The sequence below is a fragment of the Python bivittatus genome, unplaced genomic scaffold (assembly GCF_059951505.1).
Source record: "Python bivittatus isolate LINGU-HERP-01145 unplaced genomic scaffold, Pbiv_v1 ctg000840_np1212, whole genome shotgun sequence".
NCBI lineage: Eukaryota > Metazoa > Chordata > Lepidosauria > Squamata > Pythonidae > Python > Python bivittatus.
In genome coordinates this window covers 15,953,631-15,978,892 of record NW_028277113.1, presented here as the reverse complement: position 1 = coordinate 15,978,892, position 25,262 = coordinate 15,953,631, and the positions used below count along the sequence as shown (strand labels likewise).

The 25,262-nt window shown below is 39.3% G+C and overlaps 1 protein-coding gene across 7 annotated transcripts in view; it reads right to left on the bottom strand.

Moving 5' to 3' along the window:
• Positions 1-24,503, bottom strand: part of HIVEP1 (HIVEP zinc finger 1) — an 88,990-nt gene extending 64,487 nt beyond the window's left edge. For 2 of the 7 annotated variants that reach the window (XM_088130542.1, XM_088130548.1), the window contains exons 1-3: positions 24,340-24,503; positions 23,382-23,500; positions 18,091-18,220 (exon numbers count right to left, since the gene is read on the bottom strand). In XM_088130542.1, coding sequence (XP_087986668.1) covers positions 18,091-18,136 — 46 coding nt within the window. In that variant the 5' untranslated portion in view covers positions 18,137-18,220; positions 23,382-23,500; positions 24,340-24,503. The other 5 variants (XM_088130544.1, XM_088130546.1, XM_088130547.1 and 2 more) reach the window with 5 other exon arrangements.
• Positions 24,504-25,262: the final 759 nt, after the last annotated feature.

Below are 25,262 nucleotides of genomic sequence, written 5' to 3'. Positions count from 1 at the left end.
AACTGGATATAAAATTCCTATAATCTTGAAACCAACTGTACCATTAGATCATATAAACTAAAAATCTATTCCTGCTTTCATATTGGCAGTACTTGCACAACAGGCTAAACCATGATTTAATTCAGTAAATTAAACCCATGAAAATGTAATTGGTGAGTGTGTGATATGCAAACCCAGCTATTCAGTTCTCTACTTGCTGCTATCAAATGAAAAAAAGCAAATAGCTGACAAACATGTTTTTTCCTTCATGCAACAGGAACGGAATCGGCTATGTGTAAAAAGAACATACAAGTCATTTTTAAATCAGTTTTTGAAGATTTAAGAATACAATGACTAAGATGTGTCATTTTCCATAGTGACATTTTTTGAAAAGTGGAAGAGACCAAAGAATTATCTTGGGGGAAAAATGTATCTGAACCATGTACAGGAGTTAACATCTAAAGAAGACCCATGAAGAAATGTTATGTCAAATTGTTTTAAGAAGCTGTAGAAAAATGTGTCTTCTAAATGTATATAATGCAAACAACCTGGTTGTGATTAACCAACACTGCATCCCTATATCCACTTGGATGGGAGTAAACCATTAAATTTGTGATTTTTAAGTCCATTAAGCACATTATCATTTATATCCCACCTGAGCACTCAAGGAGGCAAACATAACTCATTTATTCTTCTACAATGATCCTGTGAGGTAGCTTGGACTGAAAGAAAGTCCTAATATCCAACATGCTACCAACATCACTACACTGTGGTTCTTCTTAGCTTTTAGAAGTTATATATAAAATTGCATTAAAAATACATTAAAATTATCAGAACATTTAACTTAATTTTGTATTTTTTGTAGTGACAATTTTTTACTACATAAATGACTACTTAGTAATGGTATTAATTCAGAAAAATAGATTAATAACCTACATTATAGTTTGGGGCCCCAGTTTATCCACTCCATACTAAATATTAATTCCACAAATCTTATTGAACAGTAGGAACTGCATTTATTGGAAACCTAAGGGTCACAATTACTAGAAAGAGCATAGCAAGGTCTTGAAGAATAATGGACAGAAATATATTTGAGAAACTTTACATCCTACAGTGAAGGCGGGCAACAAAGCAAATGTACAAAATACAGCTTTTTTAAGGGATTCGGGTCTTTAAAAAGGAAAAAAAGAGTAGCAAAATGCTAATGCTTTAACCTAGGTTAAGCTAGGTTACATTGCCTAACAATCCTGGTGGTTTGCTCAGACCACATTAATCCAAATAAAGCTTGCTTCTAACAGATGTTTGCATAGTGAGAAATAATTAGAGGCATTCGCTTGCTGCAGTAGATGTGCAGTCTTGCAGCATCACAAAAATTCACCAATGTTTTGTACATGAAATTCACAATTTAAAAGCCTACTATCTCAAAGATATTGTGTATAGGATTTACTCTTTTCAAATCATAGCTCACAGAACTTGTTAAGTTTCTAAGATGGATCTGTTTAACAAAAGAACACACAGCCAATATAATTATGTTAAAGTATCTATAAACTTTGATATTGGTATAGTTGAATCTGTTGTGCATATGTGAGAATCAGATCAACTGAACATACTGGAATTTATTTCCAAACATAACAAGCATAGATGGTATTGTGCACTACATGTCTAAGAACAGATGGCTTGACCAGCCAGATACATTAAGAATGAATGCACAATACAGTGGTACCTCGGGATACGAACTTAATGCGTTCTGTGACTCTGGGCGTATCCCGAGTTGGTCGTAACCCGACGCAAATTTCCCCATAGGGTTCAATGTAAATCCAGTTAATCCGTTCCGCCCTCCGAATTTGGTCACACCCCGAAGCAAATTTTCCCATAAGGTTCAATGTAATTACCGTTAATCCGTTCTGGCGTCCACGGACCACGCGTCAGGGGTGGGAGAACGGCTGGGCGCCGCACCGCGCGGCGCGGCGCGGCAGAACGGCCGCGGACCACGTGTCAGGGGCGGAAAAATGGCTGCGGACCACGTGTCAGGGCGGAAAAATGACCATACCCCAAGGCGGAGTTCGCACATTGAGGTAAATTTTTGCGGCCAGAGCTGGTCGTAACCCGAAAAATTTGTTAGTAGAGGCGTTCATATCCCGAGGTACCACTGTAATTTGAAGTAGGATTGATGCTAGTGGACTTGAGTAACATTCACTTTACATCAACTTTTCCATCAGAAAGTATTTTGTACTATAGTTCCTAGTAACTTGTAGGAATTTTGGACTTTGTGGAAGAAAAGTTTATAGATACTAACCACATACATACCATGAATTAAACTTTTATTCAAACAGTTTGCCTGTGGCAAATTACATTTTACTGCAAGTAGCAACAGAACAATATGAAACCCACATGGTTTCAGCTTCCCCCCTTCCACCAAATAGTTTTAAAAAGAAACATACCAAATTTAAATAACCTTTTTTTAAAAAAAATTATGCTGTGTTTTCCCTCTAAATGTGGAGATAGTATGTTCAGTCCTTTTTCAAAACAGTTTTCCAGATACAAAGATAGCTTATGTTGCATATGTTTAAAATAATTAAGCATAAGAGTTTTCTTCTTTAACTTTTTTGGTTGCAGAAAGTAAGAAAAAAGAAAGTAATTAGGACTCTTCAAGTTTATACATTTTATTTTTATCTGATTTCTCCCAATGTTTTTCTAAACTGATTCCAATTCACTTTTGAGAAGAAATGTAGAAACAAATTCTTTCAACCTCAGTTCTTGCACAATGAAACTCTTTAAACTAAGAACAACAACTGGACATGTTTTTAGGCTCCTCTTCTCCAGGGATAAAGTTTATATGTTATTCTTCCACTAGTAGAAGACAAAGAGTGAATATGACTAGACAGAGATTTCCAGCTCAGATTCAATCATACACCACAGTGAAAATGGCAGCAAACCTTTTCTATCCATGTTGCATACATGGAATGCAATCTAGCTGCACCATTTAAAGTGTCCTGGAACTCTTAAAGGAACTTTGGCCTGGAAGTTCCATTGAAAGGCCGTTGTGACTTTTTAACTGGACCTTTTAACTGGGCAATGATAAAATTGCTTACATTTACTCCAAGCTAAAAGCTTGATGATCAGAATCTGATCAGTTGATAGCAGTGATGCATTACAATGTTAATCGGGAGATTTCTGAACTTGCGGATTTCAAGCAACTGGACAGGGTGCTTTATGATGCCAGTTCTGTTACGTGTAAACTCATTTCCTGCCCACCTAGCTGGTTCAGGTTGTCAGGGGCAGGATAAGGAACTGGAGCTGGGAAGTAGTCAACATCTCACTGCAGGAGGAACAAGTATGGACTACCTTGAAAGAGGCATTATGGGGCTCCTCTTCAAGAGGGCGACTATTATCCTATTGTAAATGCTCCATTTTTGTGGAAGGTTGGTGATATGTAATAGTTAGCCAAATCTGCTTCCCGTTCTTGAGGAAAGTTATAAAGATGGTGAACCAGCAATTACAGGGGACTCTGGAAATTGTGGATTATCTGGATTCTCGTCCAGCAGGATTCAGGGTTGAGTATGGAGCCAAAAGACATATTAATAGATGACTTGTGACAGGAGTGGGATAAAGTGAGTGTGACATCCTTGTCCTACTGGATCTCTTAATTGCCTTCAATACTGTCTATAGCATTGGTTCTCAACGGGGGCGCCCCCCGGGGGGCAGTGGGAGGATGCTGAGGGGCGGTGAACTTGTTTTGGGCGGTAGGGGGCGGTGGGCATGTTTTGGCATTCGAACTTAATTTTAAAACTCCCCAAAAAATTTATTAAATCGATTATCCGGTTTACACCATTTGTACCAGCAATAAAACGAACTTACGCGACGGCTGCCCTCACGCACTTCTAAGAATGGTGAGACGAATTTGTATTCTAGGTAGGATGACCTTGAAGAACTCGACACTACGATTCTTCTCCGATCCCAACCAGCACAGCACATGCGTCAGCTGTCTTCCCATACGATTAATCGCAGTACGTGCATTGAGCGTCCTTTCAATATGAATGTTTGATTTGACCCGTGTTTCTTGAGTTGCTTTTCGTTCGCTTCATTTCTGTTTTTTCCCCTCAGTTTCGATTTACTTTCATTGTTTATTTGGCCAGTCGGCTAGGTAAGTGCACTTATTAGTTCTTTATCGTGGTCGTGAATTATTAATTTTGAGAAACTAATGAAACTTTGAAAGCCAGCTTCCAGAATGGTGATCGTCTCACAGAATTTTGGCTTCAAAGTAACATCAATCGCCTCTACCCAGGACTGTGGACTATCATCAAAAAAAATTTTAGCATATTTTTTTGCTTTTTTTAAATTATCTAATTAAGAATAAAGAATTTTTAAACATTAAAAAAGCATTTGCAAAAAAAATTAAAAATAAAAAATAAAAAAAAATAAAAAAACGAGCATCAAAAAAATAAATAAACATATTTACAGCATTTTGAAATAAATGTATTTACATAAAAGAGCATTTAAGCATTTTTTTTGCATTAGTCATTTTAATTTTAATAAAAGGAATGCAATTACCTTCCAGGGCAAAAGTATCGAGTTAAATCGAACAAATTTGGTGTGTAAGTCTACTGAAAAAAATTACTTAAAATTTTTGCCTTTTATAATTCAGTAACTCCCCCCCCCTCCCCATACCCTAAATTACAGGATTTTCACAAAGGAGGGCATTGAAAAATTTTCCGCTCCTTAGGGGGGCGGCAGCTTCAAAAAGGTTGAGAATCACTGGTCTATAGTATCTTTTTGGGTCCCCAGCAAAGGGTGGAAGTAGGTAGTACCTACTGTACTGAAGTGCTGTAGTGACTTTATTCCTTCCTAAGTGGACAGTTCTAGTCAGTGCCTATGGTGGGAAAGAGAGGTCTTCGGCTCTCTAGTATGGGGTGCCCCAGTGCTCAACTCTCTCTTCCAACCCATGGGGGAGGTCATTCATAGACATTTGGTAAGGTATCAATGTGCGGATGATACCCAGTTCTGTATCTCCATCCAGATTCAAATGGGAGATGTGGCTGAGGTCCTGACCTGGTATTTGGAGGCTTCTAGAGTTTGGCTGAGGAGAAACAGGCTAAGACTCAATGCAAGCAATTTTAGGGCTATTCTAGTTTTGATTCTGGATAGGTTATGATCTCCCTGAGAGTGCAGACTTACAATCTGGAGTCAAATTCCCAGTGGAGGCCACAGCCTAGAAGGTCTTTGCCCACATTCACTTGGTATGCCAGTTTCATTTATTTATCAATTCAATTTGTATAGTTACCACTCACTGACCAGGAAACATAATGCTAAATCAACTATTGATCTTCTTCGCTATCTAAGGAGTCTAAACGGCATGTTTCATGATGCAGCACTAGAGAAACTAAACCACATTGCTACTGCAGCTCTGGTATCCATAATTACTAAGTTAGGTGAATCACTCGAAATAAATGATCAATATATTGTTTCTTTCTCATCCCCACTTTACTCCTATTACCACTGTACTATTACTGAAACCTGGCTGTTCTTATTACAATGTTAATCATTCTTGCATTAATTTTGCTGTTTTTTTTATAAGCAACCTTGTAGATTTTTTAGATCAGAAAAATATATTTTTAATAAATAAATTCATATTATAGCTGTTACAGAAAATAAAGGAAAATGGTGCATATTTCTTTCATATTTTATTATTATTCAGCTACTATTTTTCAAAAAATTAGTAAAACCTAAAATACAGTAGGAAGATAGCTGTAGAATTGAAGATATTTCTTCAATTCAATATATGTATGCTTGGACCAATCAACAGCTGTTTAAATGGAAAGTTACTACATAGTGGTTAATAATGCAAGATTTCATACTTTATTAATTTGGAAAGTATTCATGCACCAAGCCTAGGTTCATTTCAATACATGAAGTCAACTCCCCTTGCCCCTAAAAAATGAAGTTTGAGAAGGAACACTTTCAGAACAACCCTAAAAAACCCATGTTTTATTCTTAAAAAAGAAAAAATTCAAAATGTTATTTATTCATAAAATATATTTTTGCTCAGTAACAATATAACAATCCCAAAGCATGGATTATGTCGGCCTACAATATTTGAAAGAACTTTATACCCCAAGTTCTCTTCCCTCTGAAAGAAAGGAAACAGTGGTACAAAGGAAAAAAGAAAGAGTGGTAACTCCACCCATGATCAGGTGTGATCCCTGATTTATTTTTCTCTAGGGCAAGAGCCAATCATAGGAAAAAAAAATAGTTTTGAAGTCCTTTAGACAAGTAGGTAATTCTCTACTCATTAGATCCCAACTTTACATATAAACTAGACAAACTAACAATTAAACAGATATGCCCACTCCCAGGCCAAATTTAAGAACAGAGATAGGCATAAAGGCCTTGATGTTTAATTTCTAGTTTTCCAGTTATTAAGCATCCACAAGGGAGAAGTATACAAACAGAAACAATTTGGATTCTTACATTTGTTTCCTACTGTGTTATTCCAAATTGCATATTTTACATAGTGAATCTTTTAAATATTAAATGTTTTCTTGAAAAACATATTTGCTGTATTTCTTACAATAAGCACACTAACCCCCACAAGAATTTTAATCTCATTAAGGCAAGCCTTGTTCTTGGAACTCTAGCTTATTTTTTTCATAATATAAATTCTGTTATATATAATAATGTTTTTAAATGGCACAGCACTGGACATGAAGAAAACATGTCAGATTGCATTTGGATGGCTGGAACAGTATTGAAAACCTACTTTGGTGCTTACTTCTTTGTTTCCATCATGTCCATCCAGAACAGGCTAAGGGTGCTTTTTCTTCATTACGATACTCAGAAGGGAGAAACAGAATATTTTGGGAGCATTATGAATAATTTCTTACAGATGAAGTCCATCAGATCCAACATGATTTGCACTCTAGTGCTGGGATAGGCCAAACCATTGTAGTCATAGCAATTTATTGTCCTATTATTCTGAATTACTTTCAATTTGTCAATCTTAAAGATATGAACAGGATTTATGGAAAGGTAAAGGTTACTTGTTTGTGCTTCCCTTATCTTTCCTGGTTGATTAAGCTGGATAGGATCGAACTGGCATCATGTTTAAGAGAAGGATCTGCCTTGTGGCTAGGGTTTATTTTCCTCTACTTAAAGGAGGCAATTATTAGATATTTGTTCTTGAGGACCACAATACAGTCAGTGTAATGTAAGTTTTAAAAAGAGATCAAGACGATATAGGAAATTATAAACCACTTAAACACAAAACATAGAAATTGCAGAAGAATAAGAAAGCAATACTTTTTTTTACAGTAGAAACTCTTGTCTCACTAATATCCCATACTTTTAAAAAAATACCATCAAGGCTGGTGATAAGGATAAAGATGAAGTAGTGAATTTGCAGACTTTTATTTTCAAGTCCTTCATCAAAGGCTTTTAAGCAAACTCAACAACCATGGGATAAGATGACAAGTGCTCTTATGGACTGGTTACTAGTAAAAGAGATTAAGGACAGAACAATAATTTTCATATATGAGAGGTATGCAAGTAGAGTCCCTAGGGATCGCAGCTTGGATAGTTCATTTTTGTTTATCTGTACATGCTCTGAAGTTGGGAAAAAGTAGTGAGGTGGCCAGATTTTCTGATGATACCCAAGCTGTTCACATAATAAAACCAGCAACAGATTGCAAAGAGCTCCAAAAGGATCATCACAAACTGGGAAAATAGGCTTTAAAATGGCAAATGCAGCAAAATGTAAGCAAGTGTAATGTGACACATATTGGCTCTTAAAACTCAGCTTTTACACACACATTAATGAGTTACAAGCTAACTGTGACTGATCAAGAAAGGGGCCTTATTTAATGAAAGTATCAATCCAGTGTGCTGCTGCTGTAAAAACAAAACAAACTGCAATTCTATGGTTGAAATCTTAGGAAGGCAATATAAAACTGCTCTCATATAAATCTACAGTGAGATTACATTTAGTACATATAGTTCTGAGCATCAAATACCTCAAAAAGGTAGAAGAAAGCTAGAAAAAGTGTTGAAAAGGCAATGCAATGACTGAAAATAACAGAAAATATAAATTCATGCATAATATGGAAATACAGATAGAAGGAAGTGTTTTTCCATCTCTCACAATGTTAGAATTCAGGGTCAATTAAGCTGCAAGATTTATTGCCATCAGATGTGATATTGCCACCAATTTAAACTGTTTTAAAAGAAGACTGGACAAATGTATAGAGGGTGGGGCTATCAATGGCTAGGACATGGCCCATTGTCCTCATCCAAGCAGGGGTCTTCCTGTGTTCTGAAAGGATCTTTTGGCTGGGATACTGCCCGAAAGAAGAGATTACAAAACTCAGCTGGCTGTGCTTTGCCATATTGTCTACAACTCTTACTCACAGTTTATGCCGGAAGTGGCAAATCCACAGACCTGGTCCCCACAGATTGCCCTACCCAAACACAGCAGCAACATTATGTTTATTGGTGCAATTTTATCTTCTTTAAAAAAACAAATTGTGAAATATCTAATCCATGAAAGACTTTATTTTCTATACCCCCCTTTCTAATAATTAAAAAACAGGTTGAAAACAAAATCAATGCTACCCAATTTGGTGTTGGCAGTGCAGTATCAGTTATATACCTTGCAGCCCTAGGAGGCCAAATAAATACAGAGGAAATTGTCCATACCTGGTTTAGTAAGTCTTAACATCCTGTGTAAAAGTATCCACTCTTAATGGATTCATAAATGAACTTTATACAGGGTCTATGGTAACCTACTAGAGAAAGGGGGAAAATCTCTATAGAAAGATTTTATACAATCATTTATTTTTATTCATTTTATTATTAAATTTGTATGCCGCCCATCTCCCCCCAACAGGTGACTCTGGTGAACCGACAACGGGTGACAATCATGCCCTTCTTATTCTGTTATGCAAGGTAATTGTTGCTCTTCTTTTCTGTAGGCTTTAAATGATATGAATTGGTAGTGGTAGTGGTGGTCAACATCTCAATTATGTGAGATAAAGGAGCACATGATCCACTGGTCATTCATATCATAAAAGCCACTCGATGCTCCTATTGACCATTATAAAAATTAGGAGGAAGAGTACTTGGCTGATCCTTTCCAAAGTATTTACTCTACTGAACCATTTTTCTTTTTGGCTTTCCAACAACAGTGTTCTTTTCTAAAAATCAGGTGGAAAGTATATAAGTTTTAAAATGTTTATTAAGCAACTTTTAAAAAAGTAATTTTGGAACTCCCATTTCATTATGGAGTAAAATTAAGCACTGAACGTAAAGGAAATGATACAATATCATACAACTTTTCAGAAAGGTTGAGAGCCTTCCATTTAGTAGAATCCCTACCCCACCTCAAACTGTTTTTGCTACAGTTGCCAAAGCTGTGTTTGCAAAGCCTGAGGGAGAAAGACAGATTCGTTATGGTACTGACTCAAGAGACACATTTACAGCACTGTTTACCAGAAGCACAGGATTCAAATTAACATGCAGGTACAAGTCCATGACTGTATTCAGCTGCCTGTTTCTTAAAGTGCAAGGGGAGACTCCCAAAGGACTAGTTGCTAAGCAAAGACAGATAAGGAAGAGAACAGCAGAAACAGATTTTTTAAGAAAAGATAACCCAAAAAAATTGAAAGGGGAAAAATATGGAATTCACATTATAATTGCAAGCACAGTTTAAAATAAGGCTCAGATGGCTTTATCTTCCCACAAGCCCAAATTTAGCACTACTCAACCACCAATTTACAATATACATACAATCTAATAGCTTCAAATTACATTTCTAACCTAACTGAATTAGAGGCAAGAAGTATTTTGAATTGCTAAAAGGCTGGGAGATGAGCATAGCCAATAAACAGCTAATTGCATAGATCTTGCAAACAAAGATCAAAACAATAATAAATCAGAAAGAATTTGACACATCAGTTTCATGTTATACCTGAGAATGTAGGAGAAATCAAATGCAGTCATACATAAACATGGACTACCTTCTCATCTGGCTAGATGATTATTAGTATCCATTTCAGATCAGACTATGAACTTTTTCATATCCAAGGAAAATGGACCAGTCCAATAGGATCCGGTACCAAATCCTGCCTAATCTAAAGTTCTAGGAACAATGCTGCCCCTTAAATATTTCATGGAAATGAATATTTAACTTCTCTAGAAATGTAGAAACTTAAAGACAAGCAGAAGAAACATGTGCTTGTGTTCCTGAAATGAACCCATTTCTCAGGAGCAGACTGTTATCAGAGTTGCTTAATTAACAGTTATTGAGTGCAGTAACATACATTATGCTATTGTGCCTTTACATTTTGAATCACTTTACTGCAAGAATATTTTTGTCTTCCCAGTTGCAGATGTTTAACTTTAGCTTCAATTGTTTTCTGTGTTCCTTTAAAGGCTTTCAACCAATTCTCACTTATATGGTGCTTCTCTATAATGTTCAATCAAGCATCCACAAATGGAGCTACTGAGCTCACATTTACCATTTTACTACAGCAGATTTCTGTTGTCTTTCTTTAGTCCCTTCTTTTGTTCCCCTTTAAAGGCTATGTTTACAGACCCACTCCAAGAAAATGTTAGTAAAGAAGACACTGCAGTGCTCTGAACTTAAAAATTTTTTCTGGCTTCCTCTAATTTTCCAAAGTGTGTTTGGGGTGGGGGTCGGGGGTGGTGTTCGTAGCATTATAACTTACTGGTCAGCAAGTTACAATACTTGGGAAACTTAAATTTATTCTCAGAAAGCATTTTTCCAATTCTCAGGGAAAGTGTTACTCATTATTATTCTTCACTACTAACAAAACCTTGAGTACTCTCATGAGACATGAACCAAAGCTGTTTGCAAGTGGGCAGCCATAGAAAATGAAATTATGAAATAAATAAATAAATAAACTGCAAAGAGAAACAATGCTGTTAAAATTCTGTGAATGCATTTTAACCATTTCCATAGTTTTGATGATTAATAAACCATTGAAAGTTTAATACTACCATTTCAACACAATTTTTTTCCACTGGAAAATGAAAAAAGTTTCTTAGCCAAATTACATGCTGCCCTAATATTATTTAAATATTGTATATGGCATATAAAGCAATGCGAAAACTATTGAGTGTAGGTCTTTTCAAGTTAAGCTGTATACTTATTATACAAATAATAAATATAACAGGAGGTTAAGAGACAGATTGACAAATATAACTGTTCTATGATAGCTCTCATGGCAGAGACGTTTTTCTTAAAAATACAACAAAATGTGTTCCACCACTTGGAAAATTCACATATTTATTATGGCTTAAATTTGTATAACCTAGAGCATCTGATTAAGTAGATCAGAGCTGAGCAGGAGATAGATCAGGATAAATTGGTATATTTGGGGAAATTTGAATTATATTGGCAAGGATTACTGACTCTCCATTTTTAACACTGGCAACAAAACAACTCCTCTTGCTCTGCCAGTTGAGAAAATAGAGTACCCAGGAATGATTTTATACAAAAACTCAGTTTCAATTTCTGAGCTCAAACAAAATTCCTGGGCTCAAGACTTCGATTTGTTCTTTTTAGGATAATAATAACAACAAGAACAGCTGCTTATATCCTGCAATGATACCTTTACCACCATCAAACAACATCTGCCTATCCCAGGTCCTTGGGAAGGACTCAATAGGTGGATAAAAATGCAAAATCCTCTCTAAACATCCAGCTGACTGTGCAACTAACAATAATAATGTAAATCAGGATACCTACCTGCCAATTCCCACTTCAGTCTACAAAAACAGTATCAAAATGAAAAGCAGTCTTTGGGGTCAAACAATCAACCTAATACTTAGATTTTAATGTATCTAAATACAATAATATAGTAAAGATAGCCTCAAGCTGGACTCCTGGTGATTACACTGACACACCCTCACAGTTTGTGGGGGAACAGTACAGAAGTAGCTTGCTATTGCTTTTTTCATGGTGTTTTTTAAATTTCTTTTTAGTCTCACCCATAGCCTTGGAGTAGACTTTGTAGGAGAAGAACTATGTTAATCTATAGTGGAAAGAAATCAGGAGCTTGATAGCACCTTTTCTGACTAATACGTTTTATTAAAAAGCATAATCTTTTGTGAGCTTAAAAAGCTTATGCCTTTTAATAAAATGTGTTACTCAGAAAAAGTGTTATTAGACTCCTCCTGATCTATGCCTTGGTCCTACCCAGTGATCTCTCATCCAAGTACTAACCACCCTGGACTTCACTCAGCTGCAAAGCCAAGATAAGGTCATCCATGTATCACCACCTGTTGAGACTAGTATCCTTTCCAAAAGGTGGATCACTAACTTGTTCATGTTATTCATACTCCATCTTTGTATTTGGAAGGGAAATCTCTAAACTTAAGGACTTAAAAAAAAGCATGATATTCTTTTGAGTATAGCCTTCATTTGCTGTTCAGTAATCACATAAAGTGTTAATGTTTAAATATCTAGCAGCCCAGGACAAAGTACAGGAACATCGTGATTAGCAGCATGGGTTGAGATGCTCAGTTTAAGATTCTTTTCAGACATCACTGCTGCTATCCCTTCTTCCTGCTATAATATAAGAACAATGTTACCTAGCCTTACATTCTCAGTGAAGTGCATAATTCTGGAGCTCTGGAAAATAGCTACCACACAGTGGGGATGAATAAAATAGTTTCTGAGCCTACACCTAGTTCATAATGTGATATAAACAGAACTTTTTGGATCACAGGATTTTGACTTCTGTTATACCCATCATCCATGACAATACTATTTTTCACATATAAATGTGACAGAGATCCTACTCTACAGTCTCTTTATCCGCATTCTGTTGGGTCTTGAGCTTAGACTGAAAAAGCTTCATAAACAGTTATGCACATGTCAATTTCTGAAATAAAAATATTGATCTTAATGGGACAAAATATTTCTTTCCTCCAAACTGAGACCAGATTTTGTAATGCAGCCTAGTTCTGATCCATTAGAAGCACAGATGGGATTGTGTCAAGATGTTCTGCATTATGTTCATTCCAAAACTGAAATATGTTTATACCGGAATCAAATTGCCAGAAAATGCTTTTTGGTTTCAGCATCAGATAGCATATCCTTAAAACCCTTGCATGCAAAAACTCAAGCACAGTTCTTTTTTCTCTTTGCAATACTGATGAAGCTTTTGGTCAAATAATGACTATTTAAAGCATCAATGACCAACTGATAAAGTCATGGTTGGTATCTAATCCTATAAAATCTTGTGATGTGTAGTGAGACATCACTCAAGCCAAAGTATTTATTCTAGGCACAAAATCTAATGACAAAGGGACATCCTTTTATTTCATTCAAGGAGCAATTGGGGGGAGATGGGCGGGGGACAAATTTAATAAATAAATAAATAAATATATCACAATTCTCAGACTGTAGGTTGCAACTCCCAGGGATATTGTGAACAATTTAGAAGAGGATTGCCAATTTTTAAAAAATTTTCTCTGGCATGTTAGTCAAGTTTGGACTTTGGATTTTTCTATGCTCACCAATCTGTTCCTTTTTTTTGGCAGAGGCATGAGGATTCTGCAAACTCAAAAAATGTTTGATTTAAAGTACAACATGTGTTTATATACAGTTTTTTGAAATGAAAATGTTTATAGTCACTTATCTATTTCTTTTATAAAATGTTTTAATTTTATATCCATTAAAATCTACCATTATATCAAAATTATCTGTAAAGTTTTGTGATTTGCTTTGACTACAGCATTATGTATTTTATGGAATAAGGTTTTTAATGGCATTAATATGGACAAAATTCTAATTCTGCAAGATATAGCAACTGGTATCTGTTGATTATTTGGAAAACTAGTTCCATGTTGGTAGTCCACTGACACCACCAATAGTGGGATTTGGCTTGCCTTAGAAATATTTGTCCTCTCTAACATCATTGCTGGCATGGCATGTAATAGTATATCCATAATCTTTGGAGCATCTATAAAAGTCTACATGTTAGTGATGTTCAGTTTTTCAATCTATTTTACAAATAAAATATTTGTAAATATAATTATTGTAGCTTAAAATTTCACAATACAAGTAGGCTCATTTATTTCTTGCTCAACCCTAACCTCAATGAAATCATTTGTTTTATTCCTGGGAGGTGGTAGAAATTCATTTATCTTTTTAGCGGGATTGCAGCTTCACTAAGTTTGAGAACCCCTGGCTTAGATTAAAACTACGTACTATTCCTTCCTACTGCTTTTGACATGGATAGTGTCTCTACTCCAGCAAATCAGCATTGTTTTAACAAAACCTGCATGGAGACTTTCAATTCATATTTGTATATAGAGAAAAAACACCAGTATAGTTGTTGAAATGGCCTTTCTTCCTTTTTTTTGTCTGCCAGTGAGATTTGGCTGATTATTACAGTTGTTTTGAATGCATTCTACTGATATATCTGAGCAATATTTATGTAACTGAGTTGTCGATTAATGAAAGTTTGCAGAACCAACATGTGTGAATTTATCTGCCATCAGGCAAAAACTTTTTGGACATGATACTTTATCACTAGTGTCAGGCAAAAAAGGAACTAGAGCCACTGAGGTACTGCAGTGGTCTAGGATTACAGGAAACATACTAGTGACTTTGGGCACATCATTATCTCCCAGTCCAACCTAATGCACAGAGTTATTGTTGCTATGTAAACTATCATGAGCTCTTATAGAAAAGAGAAGGCATAAATTATGTATAATTTTCTTTGTCAAGAGATTTAACCATTTATCTCAGTTCCTAATAGTCATTAAACATACATAGTACTAGAATAAGACAAATGATTTTTAAAAATTAGAATGTCAAAGGAAAAATGAATTCTAAATTAAGATCAGAGAAACTGACTCCTCCATTTGTGGTCAGCAAGAAGCTTCACTATCAAATGCACATATAACGGAAGTGGGAGTCATATAGGATGATGATGATGATGATGATGATGATGATGATGATGATGATGATGATGATGATGATGATTTAAGTTTGGAAACTTAGCTGCTTAATAAATATTTTATTTCAGAAAGTAAAGCTAATTTCTACAATTAGATTTCCTTAGCTCAATAGTTATCCTTAATCCTAAGGAGCATCAAATCAAAGGATGATTGCAAAAGTCAGAGAGCTAACAAAAATTGAAAAGAAGCACCAAAATGTTTTGCAGTATTTTACAAAAGCATAAATGGAAAATCTGAGAAGAGATTAGTAATGTTGATGGAAAAATTTTTCTACTTCACTTCGACCAAATTCTCAAATTCAAAATTGTAAACCTTCCAATTAAGAGAAAAAGACTTGGTGGAAAAACTGATGGCATGAAAACTTTAACTTCTTTCAAATAAGAAAGTTAATACACACGTTTGGAATAAATGCCCAGCTGATATTACACAACTCTTAGAGGCAAATTTAATATTTTGAATAATTTAATAAACCAGCTCAGGCTGTTAAGAGTCTATAATATCATTCAAAATCTGCATTTTGAATGTATATTTACATTTACATGTGTACATTGCTTTAAAAGAAATAGCTTGGGTTGAAGTGCTTCTCACAGGTAACCTCTGCTGTATAGTACTGAAAGTTGAAGATGTTGTGGAATAATCTAACTATAGTATGCTTTATTTTTTGGTTGATCTTTGTCACACTAAAGAGTGGATATTATTAGTCTTATTTTGTAACTGGGGAACAGAGGGCAGCTAGCTGAGGCTAAGCAGAGAGCCTAAACCTAGAAATTATTTTTATTTATTTATTTATATATCACATTTGTCACTGCCCATCTCGTTAAAAGCTACTCTGGGTGGTTTACAAAGCATTGCCTATAATTTTCAAATTATAGGAAATACGTTACATGCATCACCATCTTTATCAAAGCATTTCACTGCAAGACAGGACATTAAACTATTTTAAGAGCATTATGAGCTCATTGCTTTACAGGTGGAATATATTTATCATCAGAACACAAACCTCAATGAAAAATATGGACGCAATAAAATGCATATATTTTAATGAATGACAAATAAAAACCAGTATGACAGTAATGCCTTTTGATTGTTTAATGAATTAACTAGAGAAAACAATGTAAAGTAGTACATAGAAAGATACCTTCCAAATGTATAGTTTCCATTCAACTCTTCTTGTGTTCTTAATTAAATCAACTAATATACTCACTAGTACTACCAACAATGTATGTTTACGTGACAAGCAGTGGAGGAAAGGTAATTAGCAATGCATTCATATTTCTTCCATCCATTCCCACAAATAGAAGAACAAACCAGAAAAAGGAAAACTTTGTGTAATGTCTGAACCAGAAACTACAGTGTACAGTGGTACCTCGGTTCACGAACTTAATTCGTTCCGCAACTCTGGTTGCGACCCGAATTGGTCGCAACCCGAATCAAATTTTCCCATAAGGTTCAGTGTAAATATGGTTAATCCATTCTGACCCCTCCGAATTTGGTCGCGACCCGATTTTGGTCGTGTCCCGAATCAAATTTCCCTATAAGGTTCAATGTAATTACGGTTAATCCGTTCTGAACCATATGTATTTTTTTAAAAAACTGCAAAAATATGAAACAAAATACAGTACGAAGAGAGAAAATGCTAACCTTGCTCGACGCGACTTCTGGCATGGAGGACAGGAAGGCGGGTGCGGAGGCAGTTATTGCTTGGAGGGAGAGTCCCCCTCCCTACAGGAAGCCATGACCATGTGTCACGGGAGGGAAAATGGCCGCGGATCCTGTTCGTCACCCGATCCGGCATTCACAAACGGAGGCAAAATTTTGCGAACAGAGCTGTTTGTGACCCGAATTGGTCGTGAACAGAAGCGTTTGTGACCCGAGATACCACTGTATTTTGTCTGAACAAGCCAAGACTTCAAATAATCACAATCCTGATTTACAGAGATCTTCCTATATTGGGTTTGTGTATAACTGCAATGATTCTGCATTCAGATATCAAATAAAACTTTACATCTCATTTATTTACCAGCTTATGAAGCATGAACAAACAGGCCATATGCACCAGTATAGTGTTTGTTCACATTTAGCTTACTGAGACAGAATTCATGGCCTAGAATGATGCATAAACCTAGACAACTATCAAATATGACAATACTGGTATTCAATTGCAATTGTACAGTCACAATTGTCAATCAGCCATAATGAGTACAAACATGCGCATTCATAAATATAAAGCCAAAAAATCTTCTACAATCCCTATTGTTTGTGTAGTGTTTGCTACTCTATTTTTGCTTATTCCTTATACCCATTCCTCAGTTAGTGACTACCTCAGTTAGCAACCATTCACAAATAGGATGGTAATAAAAAATTCATTTTCCAACCAATGTGTGCATGTATGACCAAATTTTGGGCACCTGACAACAACTCATGCTGGAGTGAGAGCTAACACTGGCATAGCGGTACAAGAGAACTTTATCTGAACGAGACGAGAGCAACCAGACATCTTTGCTCTCTCTGAGTCACATGTTCACTTAGCGACCATTTCACTAACAACCTAGTTGTTGGAATGGAACTCAGTCACTAAATGAGGAGTGGGTACAATTCACTTAATTTACACAAAGCAGTTGAAATTGGAATGGTTTTTAAAAAAAGCAGCAACAAAAAACAATTTCAAATGTCACAGGGTCCACAACAAAAGCTTTAAGTCAGGTTGCATTCAGTAAGTATAGGACAACATAGTATGTAGTAGACATCAATATGAATTTAATGTTCTAATATCAACCCTTTAAAGTTATATAGTTGAATCACAGCAATAACGTATCACCTGTTAAAGAGAATATAGTTCATGAACTTGTCTGCCAAGCTGATAACTGTCTTCAGAACTGTCACCTTTCAAGCCCCTTAAAACTAAATAAGAACAGATCACTAAACAGACTGGAGTGCATGTGTCCAATATAGAAAATGGATATTGAAACTTATGTTAATTTCAAGTACAAAACATTTCTTTTAAATTACCCCCATTATATTAATCTTTGAAAGCAAGTATATTTTAACATTATTCTTCACTTTTATCTTAAACTTGCTTTAATTCATAGAAATATTGATGTTCTTATGTAAATGTTTCTTTCTTACCTCTCAAATTTCTAGGATTTATTTGTTTTGTTCGAGGCATTCTCATCCAGTCATAGGTAGTTTTGCAGAAATGGAGAACAAATCAAAAGCAGATCCATAAATATGCCAATGGGGTCAATTAATCCACATACTGGGGGGAAAAGATTAGATTAAGTAATGTCAGAAGTAGTGGCCTAAACATATAACGTCAGTTTAATGAACTATTTACATTATAACAATATGGATAGCCTGTAATCACATGAGACCAGGCTGACCTTTACATGCAAAGTAATCATTACTTCATGCTTGTAAATTTTCATAGAACATTAATGACACAGAAGATAATAGTCTAGAAGCAAATATCCCATTAGTTTGTAGCACAGATAATCTTTAAAAATGATGTACTTAGGACTAAAAGTTTAACTATCTCATTCTTTAATATTTACACCCAAGATAATTTTTTATACAATCACCTCCTTAAACACAAATCACAACTTAAAAAGCAATGCATTAATCTTGACTTACTGAAGTCAACATATAGAACACTCTAAAACTGTATCCACAATTGTATTAAGAACTGAAGTATTTTAATGTTGCAGCCCATTTCTAATGGAAGTATCTCAACAGGGCAATCCACTTTCATTCCAGTCTGAGTAGAGTTTTGCTTTACCTGTCACCATGTTAGGTCATCAAAACATGTGATTAGAAAAATAGATTCTAATACTAAGTTTGTGACAAAGTTGCTGGGTCAGATGAGAATCTATTAATTCCAGAATTCCTTTTTAAGGAACTGCAACCAGGTGCCCCTCAAATCCTTCATGAAGGAGATGCCTCCCCAAATAGTTTAAAAACTCCACTGTCAAAGTATTTATTATGTGCATATAATGAATAATCTAATATAGTATTCCAATTCTGTTTTACTAACGTTTTCCCAGATCTTAGTCAGATATTTTGTCTAAGACCCTTAGACAAAAGCGCTAACAACTTATTTTGGATTTTTATCAAACACAAATTATGCACCCTGAGTAATTACAACATTTCCTTTATATTGCACAAGAAAAAAATAACTAATCCACTTTTCCTACACTGCTTGTTTCAGATAGTTTTCAATAAAATTTATATCCTATTTAGGATATGTCACCCCAATAGAATGAATACATTATTAGAGAACTCAATGTACAGCCATCTTTCTCCCCTGAAACAATTGTTGGGAATCATATAAAGCAGGGAGAGGTTCAAAAATGAATATTTGCTGAGGATCTCCCAAGGGAAATATTTATATAGTACAATATTGTACTGCAGGGAGGAGTTATTTTCTTTGACCCCAATATGAGAAGAACTTGCTTTTTTCTCCCCTTGTTTCAGAACTTTTGTCTTTTTAAAAATGTTATTACTCTTCAGGGCCTTGCTAGGTAAGCAAGAATGTGAAAAATCCTACCTGAGACATGGATAGGTCTTCTATTGGCAATCAAGTTTATTACCAAACTTATGTTGCCAACGTCTTAGACAAAACAACAATATTTAAAGATTTCAACCTCTCAGTCACAAATCATCACAAAAGCTGGTGTGCTGACTGGTCACCTATTACGGCAGATGAATCCTTTACCCTAGCGATTCAAGAATTTTTAGACTCAATATATAAAAAGCGCATTACATAATATTTACTCTTTTAGAGTAGTACTTCCGCTGGCCACCAGCAGGATTTCCCTTCCCTTTTTAGAATAGTTAAGGACATAAAAGACGCCTGGGTGACAATTCTTTAAAATAGGAAAACATCAAGAATCTCTTATGTGATTAGCTGAGGAAGGGCACAGGGAAAGAATAGCGGGGGGGGGGGGCATTCGAATTAACAAAACAACATTACGGAAAAATGGAATTGAAATGAGACGCAGTGACGGCGCGTAGCCCTGTGAGAAGTACTGTTGCAAAGGGGAAAAACATGAATGAATAAAGAGGGAGGAGCTTGGGAAAACCCCTGTGCAACGCAGAACTGAACAAAGCACAGCACACATGCCAGGAGGTGGAGGAGAACGAGTGCAAACCGGGACCGACCCGAGGGAGGGAGAGCTCACCAGGATGCCTTGTTACCACAGCCACAGCCCAGACGCGAAAACCTACCTTGCCGAAGCTGTAGACGCCACAGAATACAAACGCATGCAGCCGAAAAGGACAGGAGGGGACAGGAGCAAACAGGAGCAAGCACGCAAATGCAAGCCAAACCAAACCGCGCCAGCCACAGCCTACAACCCGAGCCATGCAGGCTTCTCTCCGGCCCTTGCATTCGCGGCTCATCCCCGACTCTCTCTGCCCCGCAGCTTTCATGATTAAAGGAGACTTCGTGGGGGGCAGTGTATTCCCCCAGCATTGGAGGCAGAGAGGTTCAGTGGGGCTAAAAGAGGCGGCCAGCAGGGAAGCTGGCAGACGGGGGGGGGGGCGCGCCTGGCTCTCCCCTTCCGCCACCCTTCCTGGATCTCCCCGCAACCCTGCTCAGCAGGCAGCCAGAGCTGCTGCCGCCGCCGCCGCCGCTTCTCTACTGATGGCGGCGCCGCCGTGAAGAGCAGCAGCCACCGCGGCAGCAGCCGGGAAGCACGGCGACCCCAGCACGGCGGCGACGTCTGGTATCCTCCTCTACTTGACAGCCTCCTCCACAAACATGACCCGGCGCTAAACCCCCCTCCCCACAATCCTCTTCCTCACTAAGGCCTCCCCCCTCTGCCACACGCATTCCTCCCCCGGCTCCGCACAGGCACATAAACACGGCAGCGCCCCCCAACCCTCCAGCGCCTTCTCGGTTCAGCTCCCTCTACCCCAGTCACTCCAGGCACGCCGGGGTGGGCCGAGAGGGCCACCGAAACAGCCCGGAGCAAGCCCGGGGACTGAAAGCGGGCGAAGCTCCTCTGCTACGCCAGGTGCCCACATCCGCGGTTCACCCTCGATGAGCACTTCGGCTCCGTCCTCGGGGGCTGCAGCAGAACCACGCCGGGCCGTCCCAACTTCCACCCCAGCAGCTCTTGGCCCTCACACACCCTTCAGCAAGCGGTCTCCTCGGGGACCTTGCCTCATCCTGGCGGGAAGTTCAGCGCCCCTCCCTCCACGCCGAGAGTCACCGCCAACTCTCCCCACATCTGCTCCAACTTGGGAGCTCCCTGCCCGCCTACCATCTCCCCGGGGTCTTTCCCCCGTGGCTGCCTCCCCTCACGTCCATAGGTGTTTGCTCATACCCACGAGCACCAGCTCCAGCACTCCGTTTCTGCCCTCCGCCCCCAACACGCAGGTATTTCATTTTGCTCGAGAAGCGTTCTGGAGAGGAGCCCTCCTCAGACACTTCACACCCACGCATCTTTCGTTGAACTCGCACCTTATTCCAACACGCGCTCACTCCTAGGACCTTCGGCGCTGCTTTGCTCAGAAGCACCACCTTTCCCGCGTGTTCCACAAGTTTCACGGGCTACACGTCAACACAGGCTCCCCGGCTTCCACCCTCCCCGGCAAACCCACAGCCCTCCGCCCGCCCCTAGACCAAACACTGAGCCCCGGGGCTGCCTCCTTTCCTCCCTCCGTCGTTTACACCCTGGATTAGCAGCACAGACTGATCTAGCCGCCCCTCAAGCCCACCTTCCCATCCCTCCCGCCACTACACAAAGCAGGGCAGCTGGGCGAGAGGAGAGGGTGGCGGCGGTACCAGGGCAAGCAGGTGGACAGGAGAAAGTCCCTGCCCGCAGGGGCGCTGAGATGGGGTGGCCAAACGGGCTAAATGGGGCGTGCCAGGCACTCGAAGGAGGGCAGAGCAGGAGTTAGGCGGTCTTGGCGTGGAAGTTAGAGAGATAAAGGAGGCAGATGTACAGGATTCAGGAGCAAGCAGAAGTCCATAGGGCAAAGGGGGGGAGGTTCAAAGAAGGTGTCAATGGGCGGAGTCACCCTACAAGGCTGACGGGGGGCTGGGCTGGGCTTTTGCTGAGGCGGCCGCCGCCACTTCCCCCTTTTCTTTCTCCCCCCGCCCCCCTCTCTTTCTTGGTGCCCTTCCCCCATTCTTAGCAGGGGCGGGCGGGGGAGAGTCGAGCGCGCGATGGGCTACACCTCCGGGCCTTTGGGGGAGAGGAGATAAATGGAAAGGGGGGTTGTTTTACCTTCCCTCACTTTCTATTGCAGGAAGCGGGCCGGGTGACGTCATCGGGTCTCCCGGGCCCCGCCCCCTTCTCCGTCTGCCTAGCAGAGAAGGGGCGGGACTTGACGAAGGAAGGGGTGGCTGAGGGGGTTTCCTCGCTTCCTCTGGACCTCGACGAGGAAGAGCAGAAGTGAAACTAAGAATTTAAAGCAGGAGGGGGGAGGGGGAATTCCTTTGCTACCGTTCCAGATCGTCGCCATCCGAAGAATCCCAGCAGCTCGGAGGCAGCATTTGCCCTTCTGGAAAGCCCTGGGTTGAAGGGAGCTGTGCACCTTCGCAGGGGGCAGCGACCTTGGGTTTTTAACCACCATTGCTCTGAACGTTCTTTAAACTCCAAAACTATGTGCGGGTCTTCCCAGCCTGGCCTTCCAGCTGTGTTGGCTCTACAGCTCCCAGAATTCCCAGCCCGGCTGACTTGGGGGTTAAAAGGCTGAAACTTCAGCAAAAATATTTTACTTTACAACACCTTTTAGCACTGTCTGTTTCAGCAGCAAGCTACACCCCAATTTTACTGCAAGTGCTTATTAACAGGTTCTTTTTCACATACAGTTATTGACTGGCCAGCTTGCACAGTCATTCTCTTCCTCCCTCTTTTTTTAAATAAAGATTTCCCCAATCTTCCCAAGTGTTCTAAATGAATGGCATATATATGCTAAATTTCTATCGCTAATTAAGGCATAAATAGACTGAGGAAGAAGCCTTGTTTAGAAAAAGAAAAAATGCCAGGACAAATCAGATCCTTCATTTCAAGACACCCACCAAACAGAAAGCACTAGGTGGGCCACAATCTTCTTTCTGCCTAACTCTGGAGTAAAATTAAAATCTACTATTAAATCTGGTCAAAGACACAAAAGTATTGGAAAATGTAATAAACTGTGAAAAATTATGTGGTGATACTGTACAGCTCCTGCTATTAAATTTAATTATAGAAACACTAGCACAGCCTTTCTACAAGATACTGCAGTAATTTTGGATTTTTTCTTAATGGACAAAACCAGGAAAGTAATAAAAAAGAAATAGTAGGGAATTAGAATTAGAAACACATTTCCCCATTTATTCAGCACCAGCCAGATCCTAAGTGCTTTCAAGGGGACCATGTTCAAAGAATGCTCCATCAGCGTGATCTTATTTTTGCCACTGTGGTTACCTGTTGTGGTTGTCCACTATATCTTGAGTGATTCACAGGAGAAGATGCCTTCTAATGCTAGCACTCCACGGGGATGGTGCCATCACCCCGGAGTTTTTTACTTTTTTAACAGATTTTCTCTAGAAAGAAAAATGAAGGAATTTGTGAAGAGAAATAAGAGGAAAGACTTCATCTGACCCCATCATATCATCCTATGGATAAAACTGAGTACCTGTGCGATAAAAGCTTTTCCCGGAAGCTGCCCTCCGTCTGGCACCCCCGCCCCCCCCCACCCCACGCATAGGTAGCCCTATACGCGACCACGAAGGTAGCTCGTCAGCGCTCAGGGGGTCTTCCTTCTGGCTGAGCAGTCCCCAGCTTGCAAGCCCAGAAGCCCTTACATAAGGTCTCCACGGCTCGCTCTCTCCTTGGCGAAAGAGAACTCCCTCGCGAGCAGTAAAGAAAAGGTTAAAGCAAGGAGAGCGCGCTACCAGGCGTAGGAACTCGGGGGTTTGGGTGCTTTCCCTCCCCCGGCAAAAGTCCGAACTTCCCTGGGTGTAAACGACGGAGGGAGGAAAGGTCCTTCCCGAGGCAAGCGGCGGCAGTGTTGCCGCTCCCGCCCCAGCCCGGGTGCCCGTCGCACGCCCCCCTGCAGAGGCCCATCCCTCCAGGACAGAGACACGCACACCCTCCCTTGTATGCACATCGCTGGGGCTGCTGCTGACGCGGAGATCCCGGAGGTTCCTCCTTGCTGCTGGCAGGTCATGCAGGCTGCGCTTGCCGGCGCCGCCTCCTCCTCCTTCCTGGTTGGGTTTTCCCGTTCGCTAGGAGCCACGCTTAATCCCCTCCTACGCCTCCTTCCCGTTGCGACAGACCGAGCAAAACTGCGCGGCCAGAAACACACGCACCCCACCACGCGAGCGGGCCAAGCGCCCTCCCGCTTGTCAGATCTGCCCCAAAACCGGAGAAGGGAACTTACCCAAGTCGGCGCCGGTTCTTACTAGTTAAGTTTTAACGTGAAACGACAAAAGCCGAAAGAGAAGGAAAGCAACCCCCTTCGCTGTTGCAAGTGGGCGTGAGAGGAAATCAGAAGGGGAGGCGCCTAAGGCTCGCTCGTTCTCTCTCCCCCCCCCCCCGCCCGACGCTTGCTCCCCTTTGGCCCTGCCCGGGCTTTCGCTGCGCTGCTTTGATTGGCTTACTTTGCAATCATCAGCTGTTTATACAGATCGTCAAGAGGGCAACGGGATCTCCGCAGGATAGGGAAGAGTCCTCTGACGAAGTCTTTGCTAAGCGGAAAGCTTAATTTATCTTTTTAAAAAGTGTACACTATTTGTACGGTCTGAGTTTTTTTAAGATTGTCTAATACCAATAGCACGTTTTATTTTAAATAAATACCAACAAATGCAATTAGGTATTGCTGCTAAATAATTATACAGTAATAAATACAATAAAAATACCTAAATGAATCTGGTAGCTTTCCACGCTCATTTCTAAAACAGCACAATACAATGGTACATATTTCTCTTTACTGGAAGCATGCCTTACTTCATTTTTCTAAAACGTTCAAGGGAGTTCACAACATTAAACTCAGTCAAGCTTTCGTTCTACAGGGTTTACCTTATTGTAATCCCTACTGAATGCACTGACTTTTGAGAAAATTTCCTGAGTGAAGCTTACCCCTGCCTTACTTAAGTGTCATCAACGAAGAAGACCTCAGAATGCATCAGAGAGGGCTTTCAGAATCAGGCTGTAAGCTATTGTTACGAATTTAATTTATTTGCACTTTAGTAAACTTTCAATGGGAGAATGAGATTTTTAAAAAATACTTAAATTAGTCCTTTTAAATACAACTGATATTGTTATCCCCCAAACCTCAGGGGGTAATGCCCTCTGATTATTAAA